General features: G+C 41.3%; 2 protein-coding genes across 3 annotated transcripts; one reads left to right on the plus strand and one right to left on the minus strand.

Moving 5' to 3' along the window:
• The first annotated feature begins 10,662 nt into the window (after nucleotides 1–10,662).
• Nucleotides 10,663–15,518, plus strand: SYF2 (SYF2 pre-mRNA splicing factor). The gene is made up of 7 exons (XM_038377581.2): nucleotides 10,663–11,114; nucleotides 11,463–11,573; nucleotides 12,340–12,465; nucleotides 12,925–13,042; nucleotides 13,188–13,278; nucleotides 13,639–13,737; nucleotides 14,973–15,518. The coding sequence occupies exons 1-7, from the start codon at nucleotides 11,079–11,081 to the stop codon at nucleotides 15,136–15,138; spliced, it is 747 nt and encodes a 248-aa protein (XP_038233509.1). The 5' UTR covers nucleotides 10,663–11,078; the 3' UTR covers nucleotides 15,139–15,518.
• A 3,573-nt stretch (nucleotides 15,519–19,091) lies between these two features.
• Nucleotides 19,092–27,096, minus strand: RSRP1 (arginine and serine rich protein 1). 2 transcript variants are annotated; one of them, XM_043506057.1, is made up of 4 exons: nucleotides 26,537–27,096; nucleotides 26,003–26,157; nucleotides 19,891–19,956; nucleotides 19,092–19,313 (listed from the first exon to the last, which is right to left on the minus strand). In XM_043506057.1, the coding sequence occupies exons 1-3, from the start codon at nucleotides 26,856–26,858 to the stop codon at nucleotides 19,942–19,944; spliced, it is 492 nt and encodes a 163-aa protein (XP_043361992.1). In that variant the 5' UTR covers nucleotides 26,859–27,096; the 3' UTR covers nucleotides 19,092–19,313; nucleotides 19,891–19,941. The 2 variants fall into 2 exon arrangements, with proteins under 2 accessions (XP_043361992.1, XP_043361991.1); XM_043506056.1 differs by lacking the exons at nucleotides 19,092–19,313; nucleotides 19,891–19,956 and having other exon boundaries at nucleotides 25,466–26,157.
• Nucleotides 27,097–27,884: the final 788 nt, after the last annotated feature.

Below are 27,884 nucleotides of genomic sequence, written 5' to 3' on the forward strand. Positions count from 1 at the left end.
TTCTAACGAGGAGGAAAACTGCTCACTGGGGTTCAATCGTTATAGTCAGTTGCATGCACTTGAGTAAGTAGAAATGGGGAAAAAAAGGATCTGGATATATACTGCCATCTGCTGGCTAAATCAAACACATGCAATGAGTTGACAGTCCCATTTTCTCACAAATTTTAGAAATCTCAAGTTATCCGGTTCATTCCCATTTTGATTCACCGAGAAACTGCATTTAATTCCATTGCATTTTGGTAAGAAAAACCTCAAATATGAGGCACACAAATAGTAACACTCTCCAGTGTCTCCTCCCCAGCAACCACAGGCAATTGAGTGCCTGGGAAACGTCCACCACCCTGATCATTTTTGGATGGTGCAGAAGGACTAGAAAGGGAAGAAGACACCCAAGGTTCTTGCTAACATGGCCTGGGGAAAAATTCCTCCCTGATACGAGATCTGGAGATTGGTTCAGTTTAGTGAAAGTAAGCAAGAATCCCCACTGTAAATTCACTAATCCCATTTATACCCCTAAACTAGCGTTGATGTTTTTGTGAATTTCAGTAATGTGGATCCCATTATCTTTTTAAAACATGACCTGGGAAATGCTCCTACTTCAAAAGGAAACAGATTGCAAGTGCAATATGTTTTAAATTGATAGCAAAATCTCTGCTCCCAACTGGCTCTGATTAAGAGGTGCATCGAAAAACGAGCCCCAAATTAACACCAAAGTACCATAGCATGTTTCATCCCAGGATCTCACAATACATGACAAAAAAGGAACTCATTTCATACCACTGCTGTAAAGTGACAATAAACCAACCCCATTTTACAACTGGGAAGACTAAGGCATAGAGAGAGTCAGTATCTTATCCAAAATTACGCAGCAAAAGCCAGGAATATTATTTAGTTTCTCTGGTTCTCGGTCCTGCACTTGGACCATGAGATCACCCCTCCTCCATTTCACACAGATGTGCCATGATGTCTCACCTTTTTTTCCCCTGTGTGTAATTGACATCAGAAATGTGAAACTGGCACAATTTAAGTAGCATAAAAGGGTGAATCAACCCCCCAGAAGCTTCTAGTTCAGTGGTTCTCAAACTTTTGTACTAGTGACCCCTTTCACACAGCAGGCCTCTGAGTGCGAACCCCCAGTAAATTAAAAATTATTTTTATATATTTAATACCATTATAAATGCTGGATGTAAAGCAGAGTTTGGGGTGAAGAATGACAGCTCATGATCCCCCCATGTAATAACCTCACGACCCCCAAGGGGTCCTGAGTCAGTTTGAGAACCCCTGTTCTAGTTACAGGGCCCTGCCCTGGAAGCATAATTAGCCAATCAGAATCAGTTCTGATGACATAATGCTTTATGACCTAATAGCCACGTTGAAGTTTGAGTAGATGGTGTTTCCAATCTGTTCCCTGCCTACTTGTGTAGTTGAATTGATTTTAATCTAGTAGCAGGGTTTTTTTCTTTTATAACTGCACACATGGTCCTTAATTCTTATTACTTGAAACATAATAATGAGCAAATATTGGACACCCCCTTTCTGCCTAGATTCCCTGAGCAGATTCACAAGCCCTGGGAATGCAGGGGTTTAGTGTGTGATTCTTCCAATATACTACATTCAACATCTACTGTGCTTAACCCCAGAGGTGGCTGCACTGTTGTAGTGCGGTGAAAAGATCCTAGCCCCACACAGATTGTAAAGTACTTGAGGGTCCTTTGGAATCAAAGGTGCCCTATAAGTGCAAGCTATTATCATTAACAACTTTGTGACTGGAAAATGGGAGTGACAGGCATCGTAATTAAGGAAATGGAATTATTTTATAAACTAGCATTTTACATTTGATCTCCAGATGTGATGCAGCTGAGAGCTAATTAGTCTGTCTTTTTTCTCCTCTGATAGTCTATGCCGTGGTTCAAAAATGCATCTCTTTAGTCGCCAGCCAGGGAATCTCCCCAATCAACCAACACGTGGCCCTGCTGAAATTACTGAATATTCTTTAACTGGCTTGTGAAATAATGTCTCTTACTAATATCAGTGACCCCCACACTAGTGTCTAATAATTAAAGGGGAACCATCTGGATTTCTCTTTTTCTTTGCTGTGCACAAGACTCTGATCAGCTTTAGAACTTCATGCTTAGACACTGTACGGACCATGAACTCTGAGGCTGGTACTGGAGATGCAGTTATAGTGCAGTAGGTCACTGATCCCGATGTGCTAGTCATAGATAGTGGTGTCAAAGGGGAGGGGAAGAGGGATATGTTGATGCCCTTCCAATCTGCACCATTTTTTGTGGGGTAGATTCTCCTCCCCCAACCCTCCTTTAATTCATTTGATCCCAGGGTAGAACACACTGGACTGGTTCAAAAACCTTGAACAGTGTCGGAGGCGAACAATTCCATCCCCATTCTCCCCGTGACGTTGCCCCGGGGCACAGCATCCACGGTTCATGTGCCCTATTTATTTTCCATGCAAGCAGCAGACTTTAGAAAATGTGATTTGTGTGCAGTAATCCAATCTCCACATTGGGATCTGCCTCTCTTGGCTCCCAGCACATCTGGAACATCTGGAACGTATGCAGCGCATTAGGGGTATTGGCAACGGCACCGATGGAGCTGGATATGTCCACAAGAACCGCCGAGTCAACACCCCCCCCCCCGCGTGCGCGCACACACACACACCCACACACATATAGAAGTTCCCTCACACCAGGCTGCATGGGTGTCCCTCAAATGCAACTCCTCTCCCACATCAATCCAACTACGTGTTCCAGTAAGAGACCAAATAGTAACAAGAGCTGATAATAAAATGGTCAGCATAGAATTATTCAGCTACTCAGACACCAGCGACACTGGGCCTGCTCGTTGGGAGCAGTGCTTTTTTAAAGACAAGTAGATGGTGCAACCTCTCGAACCAAACCCTGGTTATATTCCCGAAGGCTTCACCACACCCTGGCGTCCCTCTGTCCAGCCATCAGCAGGGAAGGGGTGGAGAGAGGCTGCAGGCTGGCTGCCCCTGATTAATGAAGGTTTCAAGTCTCCCCCTGAGACTTTTGGATAACCAGGGTTCTGCTGCAGAATCGCCTTTGCGACAAAGGGCAGGTTCTAAAGTTCTGTGCAAGGCTGCAACATGGGGTGGCCTAGCTTTCCCTAATTTGACTTCCTATTATTATGCATCACAATTAAAAGATATGATCAACTGGATTAACAACAGACCATTCAAACACTGGGTAAAACCCTAGCAAGACTGGAGCCCAAATATAGCTATTCAGGGTAAATGCTGGGTTAAAAAGAAATTTAGGCCACCAAAAATAAAAATTGGTCTGGATGAATGGTCAACTTAGCAGCTTTGGGCATGTTTTGTAAATTCCTCTCACCTAGGCCCTCTCCCTTAGCTACTTCCATTAATAATCAGGAGCTTATCCCTAGGAAATATCAAAGTGGCTATTTGTTGCAGGTGAGAGCTGTGATTACTCAATTTGGACAGTCGTTCCTGGGTCTTGATTTGAAATTGTGCCAAGAGCTATGAAACAATATAAATCTGTGGCTCTCAACTTTGCAGACTACTGTACCCTTTTCAGGAGTCTGATTTGTCTTCCGTACTCCCAAGTTTCACCTCACTTAAAAACTACTTGCTTACAAAATCAGACATAAAACACAGGTGTCACAGCACACTATTACCAAATTGCTGACTTTCTCATTTTTACCATATAATCATAAAATAAATTGGAATGTAAATATTGTACTTACATTTCAGTGTACAGTATACAGAGCAGTAGAAACAAGTCATTGTCTGTATGAAGTTGTAGCTTGTACTGACTTTGCTAGTGCTTTTTATGTAGCTTGTTATAAAACTAGGCAAATATCTAGAAGAGTTGATGTCCCCCTGGAAGACCTACGTGTACCCCTGGTTGAGAGCCACTGATGTAAATAACATCATGCTCTCATACTTTCAGTATTTACAAGTCAAACATTTGATTGTGAAAGCTGGACACAAGGCAGCTCTAGCTAGACATTAACCACATTTGAGGAGTTGACCCAGGAGCAAGCTCGAACAAAAGATTTCTCTGATATGTACAATTGTGACTGAAAAAGATGTTGATCAGAAGACCACCCAGATTAAAAGATGGGAGAGGGATTTGGACAAATGAATTGAACTGGATGAGTGGGTCTCTATACAGGAAAGGGACTATACATCTTCAATTTCTGTAGATCAAAGACATTTTTTATAAATTACTGGATAGACGGCTTTTGACTCCAGTTAAGATCCATCATATTTTTGCTGCTAAGGAGATGCTCTGCTGGAGGAGTTGAAGGGAAGAGGAGACATACTTGCACATGTGGTGGTTGTGTCCAGGAATTAGATGGTTTTGAGAGGAAATCATTTAAGACGTTCATTTGATGACAAAATGCCAGCTTCCTAGAGATCTCCCTGACCCGCTGATTTAATGCTTCAGCAAATGATCTACATTTTAAATGGAGCAACAAATTAATTTACTTTGTATTGTCAGCAGCTAGACTTCTCTTTGCGCGTTACTGGAAATATGTGACAGTGACTCCTCTGGAATTGTGGTACAGTAAAATATGGACTGTCCTTGTAATGGTAAAGCTTTCACACCAAGTACATACACAAGAACTATGCCAAAAAGAGGCGAGATATTTAGAAATGTGGTCACCCTTTGTAGCATGCTCAGAGGAGAGGAGGCTCCCCAGCCAGCAAGCCAGACAGTGACATACCATAAATTTCTAGCTCCCAATAAGCTAGGAGTTTGCATCCAAACATCCAGAATCCCGATATTATATACACCGTTTTCTGTTAAGGACTGGCTACTGTGGATATATTACACTGCCCACTATTGGACAGACTCAGAATTGCTCCGCTTAGCCTGCTAAGGGAGAGTCACCATCGCTATACTTACCTACATGCGTCCAGCTTTCATCCAGACCACACCACATGATCCATTGTCTACAGCTAAGCTCCAAGATACAACCGCATTTGCTCCAACCCCTCAGATAGAGACAAACACCTACAAGAGCTCTACCAAGCGTTCTTACAACTACAATACCCACCTGCTGAAGTGAAGAAACAGATTGACAGAGCCAGAAGAGTACCCAGAAGTCATCTACTACAGGACAGGCCCAACAAAGAAAGTAACAGAATGCCACTAGCCATCACCTTCAGCCCCCAACTAAAAACTCTCCAGCACATCATCAAGGATCTACAGCCTATCCTGAAGGATGATCCCTCGCTCTCACAGATCTTGGGAGACAGGCCAGTCCTTGCTTACAGACAGCTCCCCAACCTGAAGCACATACTCATCAGCAACCACAAAACAAAAACACTAACCCAGGAACCTATCCTTGCAACAAAGCCCGTTGCCAACTCTGTCCACATATCTATTCAGGGGACACCATCAGAGGACCTAATCACATCAGCCACACTATCAGAGGCTCGTTCACCTGCACATCTACCAATGTGATATATGCCATCATGTGCCAGCAATGCCCCTCTGCCATGTACATTAGCCAAACCGGACAGTCTCTACATAAAAGAATAAATGGACACAAATCAGACATCAAGAATTAAAACATTCAAAAACCAGTTGGAGAACACTTCAATCTCCCTGGTCACTCAATTACAGACCTAAAAGTTGCAATAATACAACAAACTTCAAAAACAGACTCCAATGAGAGACTGCTGAATTGGAATTAATTTGCAAACTGGACACCATTAAATTAGGTTTGAATAAAGACTGGGAGTGGATGGGTCATTACATGAAGTAAAACTATTTCCCCATGCTTATTTTCCCCCCCTACAGTTACTCTCACCTTCTTGTCAACTGTTGGAAATGGGCCATCCTGATTATCACTACAAAAGGTTTTTTTCTCCTGCTGATAATAGCTTACTTTCATTGATCACTCTCATTATAGGGTGTATGGCAACACCCATTTTTTCATGTTCTCTGTATGTGTGTCTTCCCACTCTATTTTCCACTGCATGCATCCGATGAAGTGGGTTTTAGCCCACAAAAGGTTATGCTCAAATAAATTCGTTAGTCTCTAAGGTGCCACAAGTACTCCTCGTTCTTTTTGCTAATACAGACTAACACAGCTACCACTTTGAACACTGCGGTGTTGTAAGGCTTAATTAAATGTGTATATAATTAGGGCATGTCTTCACTGCAAAAGTTAAGCTGGGCTCTTACCCACACCCTCTTCTGTACACACACAAAAACCTTTAACCTCAGTTAGAAGTGCTTTAAGCCTAGGCTAGTTTACCCAGCTGGGAATCTGGGTTAGAACCCAGGGTCTGTTTTAACTTGGGCTGGGACCCACCCCCTTTGCAGTGAGGACTCAGACCTCCCATACCTTCCCATTCCCCCAAAGCCAGTGAGTTTTTCCACAACTGACTGAGAAAGAATCCTAGAGCCTCTCAGCCCAAAGAACCATGGGATATACTCCCAGACACATACAGGTACATGCATTACTGTGACCTCACAATTTCTGTAAGTAGGGCTTTGCAATGGGGACACTCACATGCAGGCTAGGCTAATCCAGGAACTCACACCCATGTACACTCTGCAGTGAAAACATGCCCTGTTTTTCACAAATTAACTGGCACTTTTCATCAAAGGATCACAAAGCACTTGACAAGCATTAAGACAGGTTTCAGAGTAGCAGCCGTGTTAGTCTGTATTCGCAAAAAGAAAAGGAGTACTTGTGGCACCTTAGAGACTAACAAATTTATTAGAGCATAAGCTTTCGTGAGCTACAATGCATCCGATGAAGTGAGCTGTAGCTCACGAAAGCTTATGCTCTAATAAATTTGTTAGTCTCTAAGGTGCCACAAGTCCTCCTTTTCTTTTGACAAGCATTAAGTAAGCTTCACCATATCCGGGGGCAGGGACAGACAGCATTGTCCTGGATTGAACAGAAAGGGGCCCAAGTCTGACCAATATTCAGATCAGTCTAAACGTCTCTTCTCAGGCTGGGCTCAATAATAGGCTAAACTGGATCCACATATGGGAACACCTTCCCCTGGTACTGTGGAGCTGTTCGGACCTACTGAAGACAATAAAGCAATAACAATTTACACTAGCTGAAGATCTACCCCCAGTCTAGCTATGCATTCCTAATAAGTCTATCACCACAGGATCTGCAGCATGCAGGCATCAATACCCAATTAAGCAGACTAATATTTCTAACCAGTAAGGCCCAGCCTCTCTACCCAGCCCTTGTTTTATGCTACTCACCTCCACGAGAATGATTCTTGGTGGTCATCTTCCAGGAGATGCGTGGCTCTCTGAATGCAGCATGACCAAAGCAATCCATCTCAAACAGGAATCACCTGTAGCAAATCCCTCATTTTCTCTCTCTTCAGGCCTACGTCGTGTTGCAATCACTTACTTTTCAAGGGGGCTTTGGGGATTGTTCAGGAAGAAATACAGCTGCTATACTGGTTTTCTGGCACCGTGCAGGTCTTGTGTGATTTACTGCATGGGAGAGCTCATCACACAGCTCATTTAACAGGATTTGTGAAGTACTAGCTCTGGGGCTAACTTGATGTGTGGCCTTGGGCTGGGCACTTTGAGCCAGATGTTCAAAGGTATTAAGGTGCCTAGTTGGATTTTCAAATCCACCTAAGGAGGGTAGGTGCCTAATTCCTATTAGAACCAATGGGATTTAGGTGCTCAAACAGTTTTGTAAATCCCACTAGGTATCACTCTGCATCTTTAGGTGTCTAAATACCTTTGAAAAACTGGCCTTTCACCTACCTGTACCTGGACTTTCCCCACCTATAAAGTGGAGATAAATGCTATTGCTTGCTTCCCACACCAGCAAGTGCAGTAGGGGTTTAATGAAGTGGTTGTAAAGCACTATACCTAAGCAAAGTAGTATTGAAATGTATTTTTAAGCCTTCTTTGCTGTGACTGGAATAGAAACTATACCAGCTGAGGTGAGTTATTAAAACTCAGTTATTTTCCTAAGAGCTTAACTGAGCTGTACATGATGGAGAGAAAAGTCTACCCTATCACACAACTTTTAACAAAATCCCAATGACTGATCACTCCCCAAGGAAAGGTGGCTTTTTTAGATAGCTTTATGTGTTGCCTTGGGAATTTTTAAACAGAAACTTATTTCTTTGCTAAGCATTTCCCTCCTTTGGTTGGGTAATACTTGTTTGTTTTTGTAGGGTTACTCCAGAACGTTGGGCTGTACATGTTGGATTTTTGTAGAGTTCTTTGTGAGCTGCATGCATTCATTGACTGGTCACTCTTTAGTATGCTGGACAGCACATGCTGATTTACCATATTGCTGTTTGAGGTGCTGGAGTTAAAGGGTTGCCTTGAATGTTTATCTAAAGATAAAGAGTAGCTAGGTATTAATTGGCTCTGCTGGTTTGAAGCCCATGCAATTGTCTGCTGAGCATATCATGGTTATGAATCCTGCTGATACAGCACTGGGTTGCTGCTAGTCCTTAGGAAGGTGGAGCTGTTTGGACGAGCCATCTGATTTTGAAAAGCTTTTTGTACAGGTTTCTTTGGGGCAGAACCTTTCCCTAGAGGAGTTAATACATCTCTCTGGGGCTGTATTTTCAGAGTTAAAATATTGCCAGCACCTGGAGACTAACAAAAAGCAAACACTTCCAGAATAGCAGAGGTCAGGCCATTGTATAAAAAATAGCATTAAAGGCTGTTGCGAGTTTTTGTCACTTTTCCCACTAGGGACTTGGAAAGTGGCTCTTGCCTCTAAGCACCACTAGAGGGACCTAAAACAGCTGTTAAATAGTAACATAATTCTATTGAAACCAGTGGGAAATTTGAAGGATTTCTCTTTGCTTTTCAGGACCCAGCTTTGTCATCTTTCTACTGCCATGCCCCATCTTCTCCCTCCTTCACAATGTACGTTGCCTTTAGGTTCCATTTCTCCCCTCCCTGATAAAGCTAATCTACAGATTGCAATAAGCACTACAGTTCACAGTAGTATATAAATTCTGTGTAAGAACTAAGTATTGTTATAGCAACTATAAGAATCTGGAACAATTACTATGAATAATATATTTTTTCACATGGGCCATTTATCTGTCTAGGTTCTTATCACTATGCTGATCACTGTCATATCTAGGCTACCATTCTCTCCTCCCTAACTTTGTGCTGGTTATTCTCTGTTTTCTATAAACTTGCCCAGTTCTCTAAGTTATTGACCACGTATCATAAAGTGTCTTGCATTTATGGGCCAGAGTCTCAGCTGCTATAAATGAATGACGCTACCTTGATCTCCACCAGTTGAGGATCTGGCCCTATGTTTTTTAAGGATGTTATATTTTAGAGGAGTTGCAAGCTGAACAAGCCAAAGTAACTATAGCAAGTGTTACTTATGTTTACAGACTGGATGGGTCAGGCAGTGTTTTTAATGAGATATAGATGCTTTCATCTGGAGGCTGTGGGTGCAAAAGCAGGTACTATGTGGTGGCTATTCTGTGGGTCTAATGAGTTGATGAGCTTCAGACAAGTGTCTATGCCTTGTTAGCACTCTTGGGGGAAAGGCCGATGAGTGAATGTGCTGTGAAGACTGAATGAAGCTCTTACCTTTAGATGTGATACTTCTATAGTTAGGCTAAGGCACAAAGGCAGGACAGGGAAAACTTGCATTACTGCTGTATCTGTTCCCTGGGTAAGCATTCGCCAAGACTTTCAGCCAGCACCATTAGGAGCATTTAAATTCACATGGAAAAAAATGTTTAATAATCGTTTCAGTCTCCAGCAAAATCCTTAAATTGGAAAACCAACATCACTGGTTTCTCCATAATATTACGCACATCTGTATGTTCATCAACCTGAATAAACATGTCATTTCCATAAACTGGCTCTTGATTCTCCTTCTCTAAATGCATAAGTTTCCAGAGATGTGCAGAGAATTCCTCCCATGCAACCAGTCTGCTCAGCTGTCCCCTGGGGGCAAGTCTATAGTTGTAATACATCAATTAGTCACTAATACCTGGTAGAGTACTGTCAAGGGGAAGCTTGCAGATGGATTCCCTCACAGCCTTAAAAGCTACAAGACTTAAAGTCTCTTCAAAATATCAGGAAGGCAGTTATAAAGATGGATGCTTTCCTGGTACTATTGGAAATGACATTTTTATGGTTCAAAGTGGAATTCAATTCTATTTTAATAGTACTTTTTCATTAGGTCACTTAGGTTGTTTCAAGTCATTTGTCCTGGATAAAGCTTGCACAGAAGAGAAGGCTGGTCATCTCGTTTGTTTGTAAAGTGTTACCCAACTGCGCTTGTGCAGCATATTCAAAGCAGGCTGTCTGATAGGTATGTGCAGCACTACATCCGATTTGCCATCTCCTACAGGGACCTGTCCGCAAGAAGAAACCCACTGACGAGATGCAAAAGTCACTGCTCCCCAAGAGGGAAGCAGGACTACAGGTGCGACATGTCTAGTCGCAATCAGCTGCCCATTGCGAGCAAGACTCCATCTCTAATGGGCTGAAGCAGGAATTGCCAAGTTCTGACCCTGACTCTCCCATTCACTTGCTGTGCGGCCTTGGACAAGTCTCCCAGGCCCAAACTTCCAAGCGTGGCCTGCGGTTCAGACGGCCGCCATTGAGGTGTGCCCAGCTTCAAAGGGCAGCGCAGGGCGCCATGGGATCGGATGGCGGTGTGTTTCCCCCGTACCTGTGGGGGGCTCTCCCTGGTTGGTTTGGGAGTTCCAGGGTCACCCCCTCCAACTGGGGACGGCTCTTTCAGCCACTATGAACACAATGGGAGGGATTCTCCCAGGCCCCCCACTGTCCCTAGCCTCTTTCCTGCTCTGCCCCCTCCCCTTCTCTGGGTGTTGTTCTCCCTTCCCACCCCATCCCCTCCTCCCAACCCTGTTCAGCGCCTGCCCCTCTAGCCCCTGCCCCTGATTCCTCCTGGCTGCAGAGGGCGCTCTGACCGCGGACAGGGGGCGCTAGAGTCTCACTCAGCCCTCGGACAGGGCATCAACGTCACTTCCTCCGTGGGCCGGATGCGACTTGAGAAAGCCGGAAGTCAAGCGGGGGCGGCCCGCTTGTATTGACTCCGTAGAGCGGATGGCGGTGGAGGGGGCTGGAGCCCCGCACGGAGGGGTGAGGGGTCGAGAAGACCGCTGGCGGGGGGGCAGAGGAGAGGAGAGGGCAGGGCAGGGCAGAGCAGAGCAGAGCAGATAGGTGAGGGGAGGCGTCGCGTCTGGAAAGGGGGGATATCGTTGGGGATGGAGGCTGTTGTAGGTCGGGGCTGTCTCGGGGGAGTGAGTGGGATGGTGAGGGGGTAGGGTAGGTATGGGATAGAGTATGGGGGTAGGTTGGAGGGCATGGGGGGGGGGGAGATGGTGGAACTGTCTCTAATACCCTGGTTCAAAACATTGTGTCCCGCAGCCATGGGGTCAAACCTCCCTCTTTTAAATAAAATCAAATAATTCACGTTTGACCTTCTAGGCCTCTTCTGCCAGCTCCGACGAAGACTCGGCGCCCCCTGCAGCTGAGGAGTTGGCTGCCCAGAAGAGGGAGGAGAGGTTGAGGAAGTTCAGAGAGCTCCATATGAAAAGGGTAATATAGCCTGGGCTGCCAAATGGCCATGATGGTAGACCAGTCGTGCTCATAGCCGGGTTTTGTTTGCAGTTTGGGGTAACTGAGCCACAGGCTTCTTTTTGCAGCAATTATTTGAAGGTACCTTTAAAATCAAAAATGTAACAGGTCCTTAAAGTTCTAAATTAAAACCGGGGGTGGGATCCTACTCATCCCCATGCAAAATTCCACAAACAAAAATAAATTCTAACATTTAATTCCTCTGAATTCTCACCTGGAAAATCATATACTGTGGGAGATAATAAGGTTTTTCTCAGGGTAAACAAAAATGCTTTTATCAGAGGACCTAAAACAGTTTACAAAATGTTCTGAATATTCCTTTTCTGTGTGCCAAGAAGGTCAATGGGATACTTATCTTGTCACTCTGTTGCACAAAATTCATGTAGGGGGGATGAAAGTAATGTCAAATTCCTCTAAAGTAACTGCTTTAATTTAAGTATCTTTAAATATCTTGTAACCAATACTTGCAATGCCCCATAACCCGAGCCTGACCCCAGATGTACAGTACCTTCCCTCTTAACTTGTGTAAATTTGATTTTAAACATTAACTTTAATAAAAAAAAATCTGTTTTTAATAACTGGTGTGTTTTGCGGGGGGCGGGGAATATGAGAACCTGCCGCTGCAAGTGGGTGGACTCAGTTATTTAATAGGCTTCTTCTGCTTTCTAACTTTTACAATTGTATATTGCCATTTTCTGTGAGTTCAGTGACAAACTTTTCTTCCTAGAATGAAGCTCGCAAGCTAAATCACCAGGAAGTTGTGGAAGAAGATAAAAGACTTAAGTTGCCAGCAAACTGGGAAGCAAAAAAGGCTCGACTGGAATGGGAACTGAAGGTTGAGGAAAAGAAGAAGGTATAACACATGTAAATGTTGATTGCAATCATAACCTTCCATTTTAGGACACTATCCTGCAAAGATTTTAACACTATGTGCTGTGAATAGTCGCATTGACTTCAGTGCAACTACAAGTAGTGCGTTACGTTAAGCATGTGCATAAATCTCTGCAGGATCCAGAGTTTAATACCTCTGGGTAGGGAGTGTATCTTCTTGGATGTGTGTACAGTGCCTACCCACAATAGGACTCTGATACGAAATCAGGGCTTTTGAGAGCTACTGATATTGATATAGATGTATATAAAAAATTTTAAAAATCATCAAGCATCAGACTGGGATCCTTGGTGAGATTGTCTGATATCAAATTTACAGTGTAAATAAAATTAGAAAAATATCTGTAATCTACTAAACTAGTTTCATTGTCCGCTGCTTTTTTGTTATGTTTTAAAATCTTAAGAATTGCTTGTATTTATATAGGAATGTGCTGCTAAAGGAGAAGATTATGAGCGGGTGAAGTTGTTAGAAATCAGTGCTGAGGATGCAGAAAGATGGGAAAGGAAAAAGAAGAGAAAAAATCCGGATCTAGGATTTTCAGGTAAGCAACTTCATTTTATTTATTTTTTCAGGGCTTGGGTAGTGGGATACAAATTTTTAATCTTTTTCTTTTTCATATGTTTTCACTAAAACTTGAGCCACACAGAAAAGGACTTCTGTTAATTGCAGTCCATTTTATTCTAAAGATTATGCAGCTGCTCAGTTGCGCCAGTATCAGAGGTTAACCAAGCAGATCAAACCTGACATGGAAAAATATGAAAAGCTAAGAGAAGAAAAGTAAGTTTCTCTTTTTGGCAAACCCATGTTTGTTTGTTTTTTTTAATGACATTACCTGTAAATATGAATTGTTTTGATGAACTAGTGTCTAAAATGGCTGAAAATTCTTTTCAATTCATGTAATTCAAACATATTTAATCTTATCTATTCTTTTATGTGCATTGCAATAAAAATGATCTTCTGTCAAGGTCCCATAAAAGTCATATCCTGGGTGATGCTGTAGATGTGTAACTTGTAATATGCTAGTTCATGTTCTCTATCATGTCCCAGTTCTATTTTGATAAAACAGTTATGTACAAAAAATTAGTAATTTGACAAATCAAAGTTTGTTTTTCTACTTTTTACCTCTTTCTCATTCAGTGGAGAAGAATTGTATCCAACAGCAAACAGTCTTCTTCATGGAACTCATGTACCATGTAAAGAAGGGGTTGATAGAATGGTTACAGATCTTGAAAAACAGTAAGTAATAAGATGGTCCTAATTATCTCAAACCATTGCATTCATAACACGTGGTGCTTTTACTATTTTGTTTGCTGTCGTGTGAGCATAACTTGTGGTGTCTGGTAACTTCTGCATAAAGATGTGTATTTAAGTATACAGTCAGTATAGCATGCCCTATTTATGAATCTGTACACTAGTCTCTCTCTCCAGGATTTTTATGCAATTCTGTATGTATTGGGCATCTATTGTGCAGCAACACATTTTTCCATGCCTATTTTATTTTACATGTTGTTTTTCATTAGGCACATCAGAAAGTATTTTGAAGCAAAATCCTGGCATCAATCCGTAGTGATATAGAAAATATCAGTGATGTCCAACGATCATATTTTAGAAGACTAAAAAGATAATGGAATGCCTTGGTATATTTATCCTAATACGTACATTTGTTCAATCCATAATTAGTAGTCTTACTTTAACTGTTCATGATAAATATAATAGGACATGGTCACTGGACATCAGATTCCAATAAAATGTAATGAAAATGTGTTTTCTCATCATAATAGGAACAAAAAATAGTGCTATTCCCCATCAACTTTTCTTCTCCTGTCATCTCTTAAGCATGGAAAAAAGAAATATCCCCACTTATTTCCTTTAAAACTACAGCAACTTTAATATTCTCTGACCAAGTACCTAAAATTCATCTGAGGATATCCTCTAAAATAGGAAAAATTTGTTTTTTCACTTAGTTATCCATTTTCTTGTAAGATTGACTGAAGTAGGCACTCTCTTCATTTCACTTTAAGAACTACAATTTAAGCCTTAATTTTTTTCTGAGTACTCATGCTTTGATTTCACATTTTGTGTGGGTATATAGCTTTCCAAGTGTAAAAATTCAAGGATAGGATATTCATGGCCCAATTCTGTTAGGTGCTTAGTGCCATCAACAATAGGAGTTGAGGGTGTTCAGCATCCTGCAGGATTAGGACCCAAAGGGAAAAAATTATATTTACAGGCGTAAGAAACATCTAACCCCCGTTCTGCTATTAACCTGCAGCTTCCAGTGGGAGCAAAATAGGCAAGCAATACAAATACCAATCATTTTCACAGAGGAAATACATCTAGCAGTGTATGTAATTTCCACTTAGTTTTAATAGTGATGACTTTTACTGTAGATATAGAAGTGTATTCATTCTAAGAACTAAAAGCTGTTTATATATCAGGGATCTGAAAATATTAATGTAATTCTCTTACAGAATTGAAAAACGTGAAAAATACAGTCGGCGACGTGCTTATAATGATGATGCGGATATTGATTACATTAATGAGAGAAATGCCAAATTCAATAAAAAGGCAGAAAGGTTCTATGGGAAATATACAGCAGAAATTAAACAGAACTTGGAGAGAGGAACAGCTGTCTAAACTTTCACATCCCAAGAGAGGCACAGTTCTACAAAGAAATTGTTCAGTATAAGTTTGGCATATTTTGCAGAAAGCCCTAAAAACTGTATCAACATGCTAATTGTGCAAATATAAACTTTGCCATAGACTTTTAATATTAAAATGACAACTTGTGAAAGTTTTTTTTAATCCAATAGTGGGTATTGCATAAATGCTTGAATAGTAGCTATCATAGCTGTACATAGCTTGCCCTTCCAAAGGTGGCTAGTTTGTATCAATTTAGCAAACCTCAAAGGGGTTGTTACTCAGATCATACCCTACAGTTACAGAAATGTAGTTTTTATTTTGATAGATTTTGTAAGTGGTTGTGACCATTAAAAAGAGAAGCGAACTAAACAGAATTCCATGCCTGACATTTTTGGTGTTTATTCCATGCTAGTAGTAAGTGTGTGGGATTCTTCAAGGTCAAACTTAGCCCACAGTTTCTTTTTTTGGGGTGGGGGGGGAGGAGAGAGTAAAAATCAGATTGAGATATCCTTATTGTGTAGCAAATATGTATCCTTGGATTTTGCTAGTCTTTTATGCAATAATTAAAATTGAGATTTTCCCAGGCAAGTTTCTTCTGTTGCAAATTTCCCTTTTTATAAGGGCAAAAGTAATACTGCCTCCCTTAAGCTCATTAAAATTGTATCTTCTCACCTATTACGCTATGATTAAAAGAGCAGGTGCTGTGTATATAAAAAAGCTCTTCAGCTAGGCATAAACCTATACCAGCTCTGCAGGCTGCCAAAGCAGCAAGACTTCACATCCTCGTGGGGGAGGTGGCTGTTTCTTTTGACTTGTTGGCTCAACAGAAGCGGAACTTTTTGTCTAATTCTCCTTGGAAAGGATTTGATGACAGGAGGGGAGGGTAGCTCTAAGGTAAGATATTGGAAATCTGTGCTACTTGACAGAGTGGCTGTTTCAGACAGAAAACTCCTTTTTTAAGTTTATATTGTATGAAAGCAATTGCACAGTAATACTTTTGTTTCAACTATGCTGCAGGTTTAACCATTAATTCAGGCCTGTCTCAAGTGGTCTAAACTGAGATACTGCTGATTTACACTCACTGGTAGGATGGGGCAGCAGGTCTGGGGGCAGCCAGGGGACCAAGAGCAGGAGGGTGGATGGGACAGGGGTTCCCAGGGGGCTGTCAGGGACCAGGGGAGGTTGGATGGGGCAGGAGTCTGGGGGAAAGAGAAGAAAAGTGTCAGATAAAGGACAGGGGCCTGGTCATGCCTGGCTGTTTGGGGGAGGTTCAGCTTCCCCTAACCAGCCCTCCCTACAATTTCAGAAACCTGATGTAGCCCTCAAGCCAAAAAGTTTGCCCACCCCTGTTCTAGGGCATAGCATCAGCTGCCTAGCTTATGCCTCTCGCTGCAATCACAGGACTGTACTTTACCCTCAAAAATACTGAGGGAGCAAAGTATGACTACAGTGACTACTGTTGTGAAGAACTGGACTTTGTTTCCACAAGCTGCATCATTGCTCCACTGCTGCTGTATAGTAGCATGTTTATAAATGATCAATCAGCCCACCCTGCCAGCCCTTCCCCCCCCCCCTTTGTTTCTTTTCACCAGTCTATAGTGGTTGTCAAAAGCTGCTGACCAGTAAGTTTCCACATGAGAAGGAAGAACCCTTAAAGCTTGATGGTGACAGGAGAACGTACACCTAGACACCAGGAGCCTCTGTTTAAGTGTTGCTCTTAAGGTCTCCTCACTTCTTTTGGCAGCTAGAGCAGGCTCTGGGTACATCTACACCATGCTGCAGCATGGCCATGAGCCAAATTCAAGCAGCCAGTTGCTTTTGAGTGGACTCCAAAAAGGTTTACTTATTGCTGGATTTTTTGTTTCTCTGGTGTTTGGACCTTGACAAAAATAGACTACCCTGGGCTAAGGGGTGTGACTAGCAGTGCTCTCCAAACTGCTGCACTAAATCACCCTGCACAAACAATGGAGGTATGAATTTAAAGTTTCCTTTAAGTTCACATCTTTAGTGCTCACAGGGGGAATTACAGTTCAGCACTTTAGCGAGCACTAGAGCGTGACCTAACAGCTGTATGAAGAACACTGCTCACCAGTACTATGCTGAAATCCCCCTGTGGACACTAAAGATGTGAACTTTAAAAGTTGCCCCTGTGCAAACAATACAGACATGGTTACAGTGCAGCACTTTGGTAAGCACTGCTATTCACACCTCTTTAGCTAGTGCGACAGTGTGACCTAAGCTTTTTTTTTTATTATTAAATGAATGACTAGTTTTACTAGGTAAGCTGAACACCAAATGAACCTGCTTTTTGCCATTCACCTCACTACTTCACTTTAAAAAAAAAAGCACCGGACTGGAGGCCAAAAGGAATCATCACCTAGTCTAGCATCCTAGAAAATATTACAGCCTCTATTAAGTTGCAATACTTTAAAGCAATGACTGATTTTGCCATTGTTCTACATTATGAATTGTTTTTATTTCTGTGGCTTCCACTGGTGGGAGGTGCAATAGAGCTGCTCCTCCCACACTGTAGGCAGAAGTTAGGCATTCTTTCCTCTGGCTACTCATTGTAGAATGAGAGTGAAGGCATCTTGTTTTGTTCCATGTTGAACTGGTGTTTTTTGCTGAAGATATTTCTTCCCCAACCAAGACAACAGCAGTGGGATACTTCTCCTTGTATAACACTAGTCTTTCCATAGCCTAAGCATTGATCAGCCAAGGGAAATGCAACAAACTACAGCTTGTTTGCACTGCCTAGATAAAGCAACAGCTATTAGGGTAGGGAAAAAGAACATGTTAAACTGTTAAAAAAAAAAATTCTACACTAAGATTATTCAGTACAAGTTTTATTGCGCAAACCATTTACATGAATTCCAGTTTAGTCAGTCTCCCCCACCAAATGTTATGAAATATCCATAAGCCTTAGGAAATATTAATCACACACTTATCTTCAAGCAGTGGAAATTGAGAACTGCTGAGGGCATAAGGTGAAGTTACTGTACACTTTATACATCAATGCTTCAGGTATCAAGTTGGCATGCGTAGATCACTGGTATAGGACCAGGACTGGAAACAAATTAGGATAACGTAAACTACCTCTCAACTATCCTCACATCAATATGTCCTTGTTGCTTTGAAGTCCAGGGGATCTGAGCAAGTTTTAGGATTACCATTTTAGATTTGAGTAGTGGTGATTTAGTTCAAGGCTTGTTTTAAATACATCAACAAGAAGAATTGCGCTTAAGTTTTAAGTGTCAGAATTTGAGTCCAAATAGAAAGCAACATATAGAAGAACTGTGTCCTTAAGATTAGCATGCATGACTGGGCCATCATTGAGCAAGGATTCCTCCATGGCAATCATACAATCCTAATGCAAACATCTGCACAGAGGTTTAAGAAAGCCTATTCCAGATAATCACTCAGAGTAGGATAGGCATTTAACATTTTCAACTTGAAAATAGAGTTGCTCTAACATCTGAAGTCTATTGATAGCATCTGATTTTCATATTTACTCTTTAGTACTTCATTCACTCACAGCTAAATGTGCCAATTTACACCTACAGGCTCAGACTAGAAGCCAAGAGGGCAACTTCACAGTTCAACTGAATTATTACATAGGGCCTTAAAGAACTTGCTACCACAGTTCAACCATTTGAAACAAGTACAAAACAGGTTTTAAAACAATCAGTGCATTACAAATGTTCAGACTAGTGGCTGCTAAAGTAACAGAGAAAAAGTTACCCACCTGTAATTTCTACTCCATTATAGTGACACACAAAAGTATTTACAAATATATACCTAAGATTCCTACTTGTAGTTTCTGGGCCATTGTGCTGCGATTTCATATCTGGAAAAGAAATCTAACGTGTCAGAATTAACATCTTTAAATACTTATTTACAAAAATATTCAACCTGATAAGAGGATTTCAGACCTCACTTATGTAAGTAATGCATAATGCCAATAGTTCACAGGACAATAAGTGAAAGGTGCTAGCGTACTCAGAAGGGTGCACTTTTAGGTGAAAAGTTAAAAAATAAGCTGTTTTCCACTTTCATAGGAACCCATTGCCCATAAGGATTTCTCTTTGTATCTTCTTTTCCCCAAGGATACTGCTGTCTCTTTAACAGAAACTTGCTGGTTTCTGGAGTACTGGCTTTACCATTGTGTTCTGGAAAAAGAATTATTTTTTTAAAGAATGAAATATGAGAAGTGTCCACAATTTTTACCTACAGCTTTAAAAAACTATTTGTAGTTTATGAAAGCCAGATATTTTAGAATGAATCTAGGAATACTGAAATCAGTACACACCGGGAAAGAAATGAGAAATAAAAAGCTTCACTGAAAGCTTGCATTTTTTATTTTAAATTGCCGTAGCACAACTTTGTATTTATAAAGATGAGAATGATGCTTGCTACATAATCCAGATTTAAAGAAGCCAAACTTACTTTTCATTAACTTCTGATTACTGAGTGACCAGCTGTACACATTGGAAGGTCCACAACACTACAGCTCACAAATCTATTTCTTACTTCTAAGTGCTCTTGCATCCAGAGAGCCTAAACTCAGTAATTATATATCCCTAAACTCCACATTTCTCTTGAATCAACTAACTATATTATACATGGAGGGCTATTAAAAAGGGCAGTAAATTGAACCCTATTGAATTCCAAGGTTAGGTAGAATATACTACATATGTGAAAGTAAGTTGGAAATCAGTATTTCCTATCTTAGAAATGTACACTTACATTAGGGCTGAAAGATAAGCCCAAAAGTTCCACTTTTGGTTAAGTCTTCTGTTAGTCTTTTGGATGCTACAAGAGAAGGCGCACAGTTTAAACAGGGTCTCGCATTCTATGTGAATTAAGGAAACTCACTAAAGTATGTGAATATTCTAGTGCAAGTTTTGTCTCAACTATTTAGATCAATAGTGGCTTTAAACTGTAAAGTATAGAATGCGCATACAGATCAGTGTTGAAAACTCAAATTGACAATTATATCAACAGAAATACTAAACATTTCCCAATGTACAACCTTATATCCATGCCCATGTTTTAGCTTTAACTAGGGAATTTATTGTAAGCATGGACTTCATAAATTGAAATGGAACGTTACAGCAAGTTGTATAGAAACTCTGCATATCCACCCTGCAGAGCTTTGGAAAAGGACAATAAACTTATCTGCAAATGATGCAGGCCTCTTCTTCTGTAATCTCTCAACATCTGGAATATAATACATACATTATGAAAGGGACACCTGTGCCATTTATTTAGTTGTCCAAGAAACCCTTACTAAATTTACTTTCTTTAATTTTGAAATACAAGTCTGGTATAAGCTATTGCTATGTAGTTACTATTGTAGTGTGCATCTGACCAGATGTAACAAACATTAAACAGCTTTCTAGTGCAAAACTAATTTGATAACCTGATTAAGTTCTCTCTTTTCCCTCCCCTAATTCACAGCAGCTAGAGCCCACAAGTTCCTTAATTAGTGTGTGTGTAGGGGCTTTGTGCTGGGAGAGCAGCTGAGCCCTGATTAGGGGGTGGGGCTTCTGACTAGGGGTCCTATAAAGGTAGCCAGCCAGCCAAAAGCACAGACAGCTGTAGCGGCACAGGAGCTAGCAAGCAACTCTAAACAGGGGAGTTTCAGTGGGAGTTTTTGTATTGTGATGCTTGTTTGGGGTTTGCTTTTGCTGGGGGGGTGGTCTTTTTGGTGTGGCTTGTGTTTCCCAGATTAACAGGATTTAGGTGGGAAGGCGATGACAGATACAGAGGCAGCTGTGGGAGTGACTCTTCTAGTGGAAGACACATTGAGGATGACTGGATGTGGAAGCTGTGGTATGTACATGATCCTGGAGGGGGGAACCGGTAAGAGTTTTTTCTGCATGAAATGCCGTCTGATAGAGCTGATGGAGGAAAAGATCCGAGGTCTGGAGATGCAGGTGGAAAGTCTGGTTGAGTTTAGGAAGGGGTTTGAACAGATGATGGAGCAAAGATATGAGGTATCTGAAGGGAAAAGCTCAGACTCACGGATGGAAGCAGGGCTGGGGAATTTTGAGGGGAGACTGGGTGAGGAAAGTGGTTGGTGGAAACATGACTAAAAGAACCAGGCAGAGGAAAAGACGGGCTAGTGAAGGAGAAATAGAGCTTAGGAATAGGTTTGCAGAGTTGGAAAATGAAGAAGGGGCTCAGCAGGTACTTGTCGAAGGTGGAAGAGTAAGGAAGAAGAGAAGAGAGGCTCGTCCTATAGGAAAAGCGGAAGAGTCAAGGGAGACTACACCAAATATGAGCCCCAGGAGGATACAGGATGGGTTGAAGAAGATTATAAGGGAAAATAGGAATGGAAAGAACTTGCAGCCAGAGGGAACAGGGGAGAGACTGGAGAACAGCACCGTGACCAGGAAAAGGCATGTCTATGTGATCGGGGACTCTTTATTGAGAAGAATAGACAGGCCTGTAACTAGAGCTGATCCAGAGAATAGAAGGGTGTGCTGTCTTCCGGGTGCTAAGATACGGGATGTAGATCTGAGGTTGAAAAGGATCCTACAGGGAGTGGGAAAGAATCCCCTAATTATCCTTCATGTGGGAACAAATGATACAGCTAGATTCTCGCTGGAAAGTATTAAGGGAGACTATGCTAGGCTGGGGAAGACGCTTAAGGAAATTGAGGCTCAGGTGATCTTTAGCGGGATCCTTCCTGTTCCTAGAGAAGGGCAACAAAGGTGTGACAAGATTATGACTGTCAACAGATGGCTTAGGCAGTGGTGCTATAAGGAGGGCTTTGGGATGTATGGCCACTGGGAGGCATTCACGGACAGAGGACAGTTCTCTCGGGATGGACTTCATCTGAGTAGGGAAGGAAATAGACTTCTAGGATCAAGGCTGGCACAACTGATAAAGAGAGCTTTAAACTAGGAATTAGGGGGAGATGGATAGGAGATGTCCAGGAAGTCTCCACGCCAGATTTTAGCATTGAGAGGGAAGACGACGAAGTAAGAAAGGATACAGCCGTGGGTAGGAGAATGTATATAAGGAGCGAGGGCGGTGTGGATACTAGTCTAATAGGTTATACTGGCTGTAGAATGACTGTGCCTAATAGGGTCCAAAATGTGAGCGAGGCCAAACAGCAAAAATTAAGATGTTTGTACACCAATGCGAGGAGCCTAGGTAACAAAATGGAGGAACTAGAGCTACTGGTGCAGGAAGTGAAGCCAGATATTATAGGGATAACAGAAACATGGTGGAATAGTAGTCATGACTGGACTACAGGTATTGAAGGGTATGTGCTGTTTAGGAAAGACAGAAACAAAGGTAAAGGGGGTGGAGTAGCATTGTATATCAATGATGAGGTAGAATGTAAAGAAATAAGAAGCGATGCAATGGATAAGAGTCCGTCTGGGCAAAAATTACATTGGGGAAGAAAAGTAGTAAAGCCTCTCCTACGATAGTGCTTGGGGTGTGCTATAGACCTCCGGGATCTAATTTGGATATGGATAGAGCCCTTTTTAATGTCTTTAATCAAGTAAATACTAATGGAAACTGCGTGATCATGGGAGACTAACTTCCCAGATATAGACTGGAGGACCAGTGCTAGAAATAATAGGGCTCAGATTTTCCTAGATGCAATAGCTGATGGATTCCTTCCTCAAGTAGTTGCTGAACCCACTAGAGGGGATGCCATTTTAGATTTAATTTTGGTGAGTAGCAAGGACCTCATAGAAGAAATGGTTGTAGGGGACAATCTTGGCTCAAGTGATCATGAGCTAATTCAGTTCAAACTAAATGGAAGGATTAACAAAAATAAATCTGCAACTAGGGTTTTTGATTTCAAAAGGGCTGACTTTCAAAAATTAAGGAAATTAGTTAGGGAAGTGGATTGGACTGAAGAACTTGTGGATCTAAAGGTAGAGGAGGCCTGGGATTACTTTAAATCAAAGCTGCAGAAGCTATCGGAAGCCTGTATCCCAAGAAAGGGGAAAAAATTCACAGGAAGGTGTTGTAGACCAAGCTGGATGAGCAAGCATCTTAGAGAGGTGATTAAGAAGAAGCAGAAAGCATACAGGGAGTGGAAGATGGGAGGGATCAGCAAGGAAAGCTACCTAATTGAGGTCAGAACATGTAGGGATAAAGTGAGACAGGCTAAAAGTCGAGTGGAGTTGGACCTTGCAAAGGGAATTGTAAAATAGTAAAAGGTTCTATAGCCCTATAAATAAGAAGAAAACTAAAAGAAGAAGTGGGGCCGCTAAACATTGAGGATGGAGTGGAGGTTAAAGATAATCTAGGCATGGCCCAATATCTAAACAAATACTTTGCCTCAGTCTTTAATAAGGCTAAAGAGGATCTTAGGGATAATGGTAGCATGACAAATGGGAATGAGGATATGGAGGTAGATATTACCATATCTGAGGTAGAAGCGAAACTGAAACAGCTTAATGGGACTAAATCAGGGGGCCCAGATAATCTTCATCCAAGAATATTAAAGGAATTGGCACCTGAAATTGCAAGCCCATTAGCAAGAACGTTTAATGAATCTGTAAACTCAGGAGTAGTACCGAATGATTGGAGAATTGCTAATATAGTTCCTATTTTTAAGAAAGGGGAAAAAAAGTGATCCGGGTAACTACAGGCCAGTTAGTTTGACATCTGTAGTATGCAAGGTCCTGGAAAAAATTTTGGAGAAATTAGTTAAGGACATTGAAGTCAATGGTAAATGGAACAAAATACAACATGGTTTTACAAAAGGTAGATCGTGCCAAACCAACCTAATCTCCTTTTTTGAAAAGGTAACAGATTTTTTAGATAAAGGAAATGCAGTGGATCTAATTTACCTAGATTTCAGTAAGGCATTTGATACCATGCCACATGGGGAATTATTAAATTGGAGAAAATGGGGATCAATATGAACATCAAAAGGTGGATAAGGAATTGGTTAAAGGGGAGACTGCAACGGGTCCTACTGAAAGGCGAACTGTCAGGTTGGAGGGAGGTTACCAGTGGAGTTCCTCGGGGATCAGTTTTGGGACCAATCTTATTTAATCTTTTTATTACTGACCTTGGCACAAAAAGTGGGAGTGTGCTAATAAAGTTTGCAGACGATACAAAGCTGGGAGGTATTGCCAATTCGGAGAAGGATTGGGATATTATACAGGAGGATCTGGATGACCTTGTAAACTGGAGTAATAGTAATAGGATGAAATTTAATAGTGAGAAGTGTAAGGTTATGCATTTAGGGATTAATAACAAGAATTTTAGTTATAAGTTGGGGACGCATCAATTAGAAGTAACGGAAGAGGAGAAGGACCTTGGAGTATTGGTTGATCATAGGATGACTATGAGCTGCCAATGTGATATGGCTGTAAAAAAAGCTAATGCGGTTTTGGGATGCATCAGGAGAGGCATTTCCAGTAGGGATAAGGAGGTTTTAGTACCATTATACAAGACACTGGTGAGACCTCACCTAGAATACTGTGTGCAGTTCTGGTCTCCCATGTTTAAAAAGGATGAATTCAAACTGGAGCAGGTACAGAGAAGGGCTACTAGGATGATCCGAGGAATGGAAAACTTGTCTTATGAAAGGAGACTCAAGGAGCTTGGCTTGTTTAGCCTAACTAAAAGAAGGTTGAGGGGAGATATGATTGCTCTCTATAAATATATCAGAGGGATAAATACTGGAGAGGGAGAGGAATTATTTAAGCTCAGCACCAATGTGGACACAAGAACAAATGGGTATAAACTGGCCACCAGGAAGTTTAGACTTGAAATCAGATGAAGGTTTTTAACCATCAGAGGAGTGAAGTTTTGGAATAGCCTTCCAAGGGAAGCAGTGGGGGCAAAAGATCTATCTGGTTTTAAGATTCTACTTGTTAAGTTTATGGAGGAGATGGTATGATGGGATAATGGGATTTTGGTAAGTAATTGATCTTTAAATATTCAGGGTAAATAGGCCAAATCCCCTGAGATGGGATATTAGATGGATGGGATCTGAGTTACCCAGGAAAGAATTTTCTGTAGTATCTGGCTGGTGAATCTTGCCCATATGCTCAGGGTTTAGCTGATCGCCATATTTGGGGTCGGGAAGGAATTTTCCTCCAGGGCAGATTGGAGAGGCCCTGGAGGTTTTTCGCCTTCCTCTGTAGCATGGGGCATGGTTGACTTGAGGGAGGCTTCTCTGCTCCTTGAAGTCTTTAAACCATGATTTAAGGAGTTCAATAGCTCAGACATGGGTGACGTTTTTCATGTGAGTGGGTGGGTGAGATTCTGTGGCCTGCACTGTGCAGGTCGGACTAGATGATCAGAATGGTCCCTTCTGACCTTAGTATCTATGAATTACCACCAGATTTTCTTCATCAAATGTCTGGAGACCATATTCATGATTTCTATAAGACAGAAATACAGCATGTAAAATGCATTTGGGGTCTAGGCATGGGATTTCTGGGAACAATTTGATGCATATGAAAAGATTATGACAGTTATCAAGCACAGAGTTTAATCTTTACAAAAGCCTATTAAATAGGCTATGGCAAATAAGAGCCTAATTGTTTTCGGGCAAAAAACCATCAGCCAACATAACTGGCACTTCCCTATTAGGCTTGGAAATTCTCTCTCCTTCCTAACATATCACTAGTGGAAAGTCTGTAGGCAAATCAGGAGAGCAACCAACTAAGATTCCAAGGTACTCTTCCAGCTTTAGCAGATCGACAAAGGTTTTTGGCATTTTGATAAGTTTAAAAACTTGGCATGTTTTGTTTAATAAAATAGTTTCTCATTGCGAAGTAAGGCTAGCACAGCTTTTCCTGCATTAATAGTGTAGTTTTGAAAAAAGTTTACCTTTAAAATCAAGACTACTCCAGTTCATAATTACCTCAGTGGACTCAGCAGAATCTTCACTCTTGCATTTTCCACCATGTGTCTCTTTGGATAGGCTGTAGACTCTCAAGCTAGCTGGCAAGACTAGGTTATCTGCTCCCAGGGCTTTTGCAGCATTAGCCTTCGCGATTTCTAAGAGTTCCCTCTTCTCTACATTAAAAAAAGAAGAAATATCTTCTGTATGGGTAATTATGGTGTACTGACTAACCCAAAAATATAAACACTGAGTCCAGTGCAAAGTGAGTATACCTTGGAAAAACTATGTTCCCAAACTAGTTTAAATTTATGGATACCACCCGCTTTAAACTGTAGTTTATAAAAAATGGCAATTCCAAAAAAAAACATAAAACAGGTAAGCAATCCAAATCAGATTTCAGTTGAAGTTCTAGGACAGAACTACACCCCCAAGTTTTAATATTCTCTATAAATCTAGCAACAGGAAAAGTCTACAAGTGAGTCAGTCTTGAGTTCTATTCCTTCCCACCCATGTTACGAAGCAGATATGCTGCTACTTGCAGAACGCAAATACCTTTTTCACTTAAGCGCAGAGGTTCTGCTACAAGTTCTTGTTCGTGATCTGCTTCTCCAACTTCTGTATGCCTCAGGATATATGGTTCTCCCAAATCCATAGTATCTTCGTCCTCTTGATCGTGATCTGCTTCTTGAAAAAGATCTTCTATAATATGGTCTTCCACAAGATCGGGACCTCCTGTGTGATCTATACCTTGGAGGAGAATGGTGGTATCTCCTGTAGGTTCTAGGATGGTACCTTCCTCTGTATCGAAGGCTACGTGATCTTGACCGACTTCTGGAATAAGATCTTGAGTATCTGCTACACTTTCTGGAAACATTTCTTCTAGCTTGTGATCTTTATCTGCTTCGAGACCTGCTCCAACTCCTTGAGGAAGCTGAAGTGCTTGAACTAGATTGTGAACTACAAGATCTGCCTGATGATCTTAAAGATGATCTGCCCTGACTAGTTTTGGACTTTGAGCAAGAATCTCTCTTTTGGTGAGCTTAGAATTAAATCATCCATGTAATTTGTCATATCCTCAGTCTTTGTTTGCCTTTGGAGATTATATCTGTTTTGACTGATGTTCTAGAACATCCAGTCTCGGTTCCTATTTAGAAAAAAAAACTGATTTAAGATTTATTCTTTGCCAACACAAACCAAGGCCAACTTGAAACTTGTGTCCACTATATTCACAAAACTTAGGATAACTACAAGTGAAACGTTCAAGAGCTATTTTGCAGTTTTACCTTCTGCCCTAGACAGTTTAATCTACTGCTTCAGCTTTCTCCCTTTAGTTAATTTCTTCCTGGCTTTATCACACATACTTCTCATAAATTAATAGTTTCAGAATGTGGCCAAAGTCTCTCTCAAAAGCATACTGCTAATATGCAGGTATATTTGCACATGCAGACAATTACATGGCATTAAGGTTAATGAAGTGCAGATTTTCATTGTATGACTTGTGCAGATGTTCCAACAAACTATTTTCAGTTTACAGGGGACCATTTTAAAAATTAAAGAAAAGTAATTTCTGTTGCAAAATAGCCATTTCCTCTGAAAGAAAGTTGACTACAGTGAATTGTACTGCCATGAATGTAAGGCCGTGAACAGATCAATTTGTATGCAAATACAAGGAATTTTGGAATTTTATAGTACTTGTAATACTAAATATGAATGGCTAAGAAGGCTGCCATTATATACCCGCAGCCATTTTAGTTCTACAGTTATTAAAATGGTACTGCATTCTAGGGAATAAATACTTCTCTATCTCCACCTTTCACATCCCCTCTTGGCTTTGCTATGACTGTGCCACTGTCTTCTGATTAAAGGAACTCTGATGAAGTGAGCTGTAGCTCACGAAAGC

This window comes from Dermochelys coriacea, chromosome 19 (genome assembly GCF_009764565.3).
Source record: "Dermochelys coriacea isolate rDerCor1 chromosome 19, rDerCor1.pri.v4, whole genome shotgun sequence".
Lineage (NCBI taxonomy): Eukaryota > Metazoa > Chordata > Testudines > Dermochelyidae > Dermochelys > Dermochelys coriacea.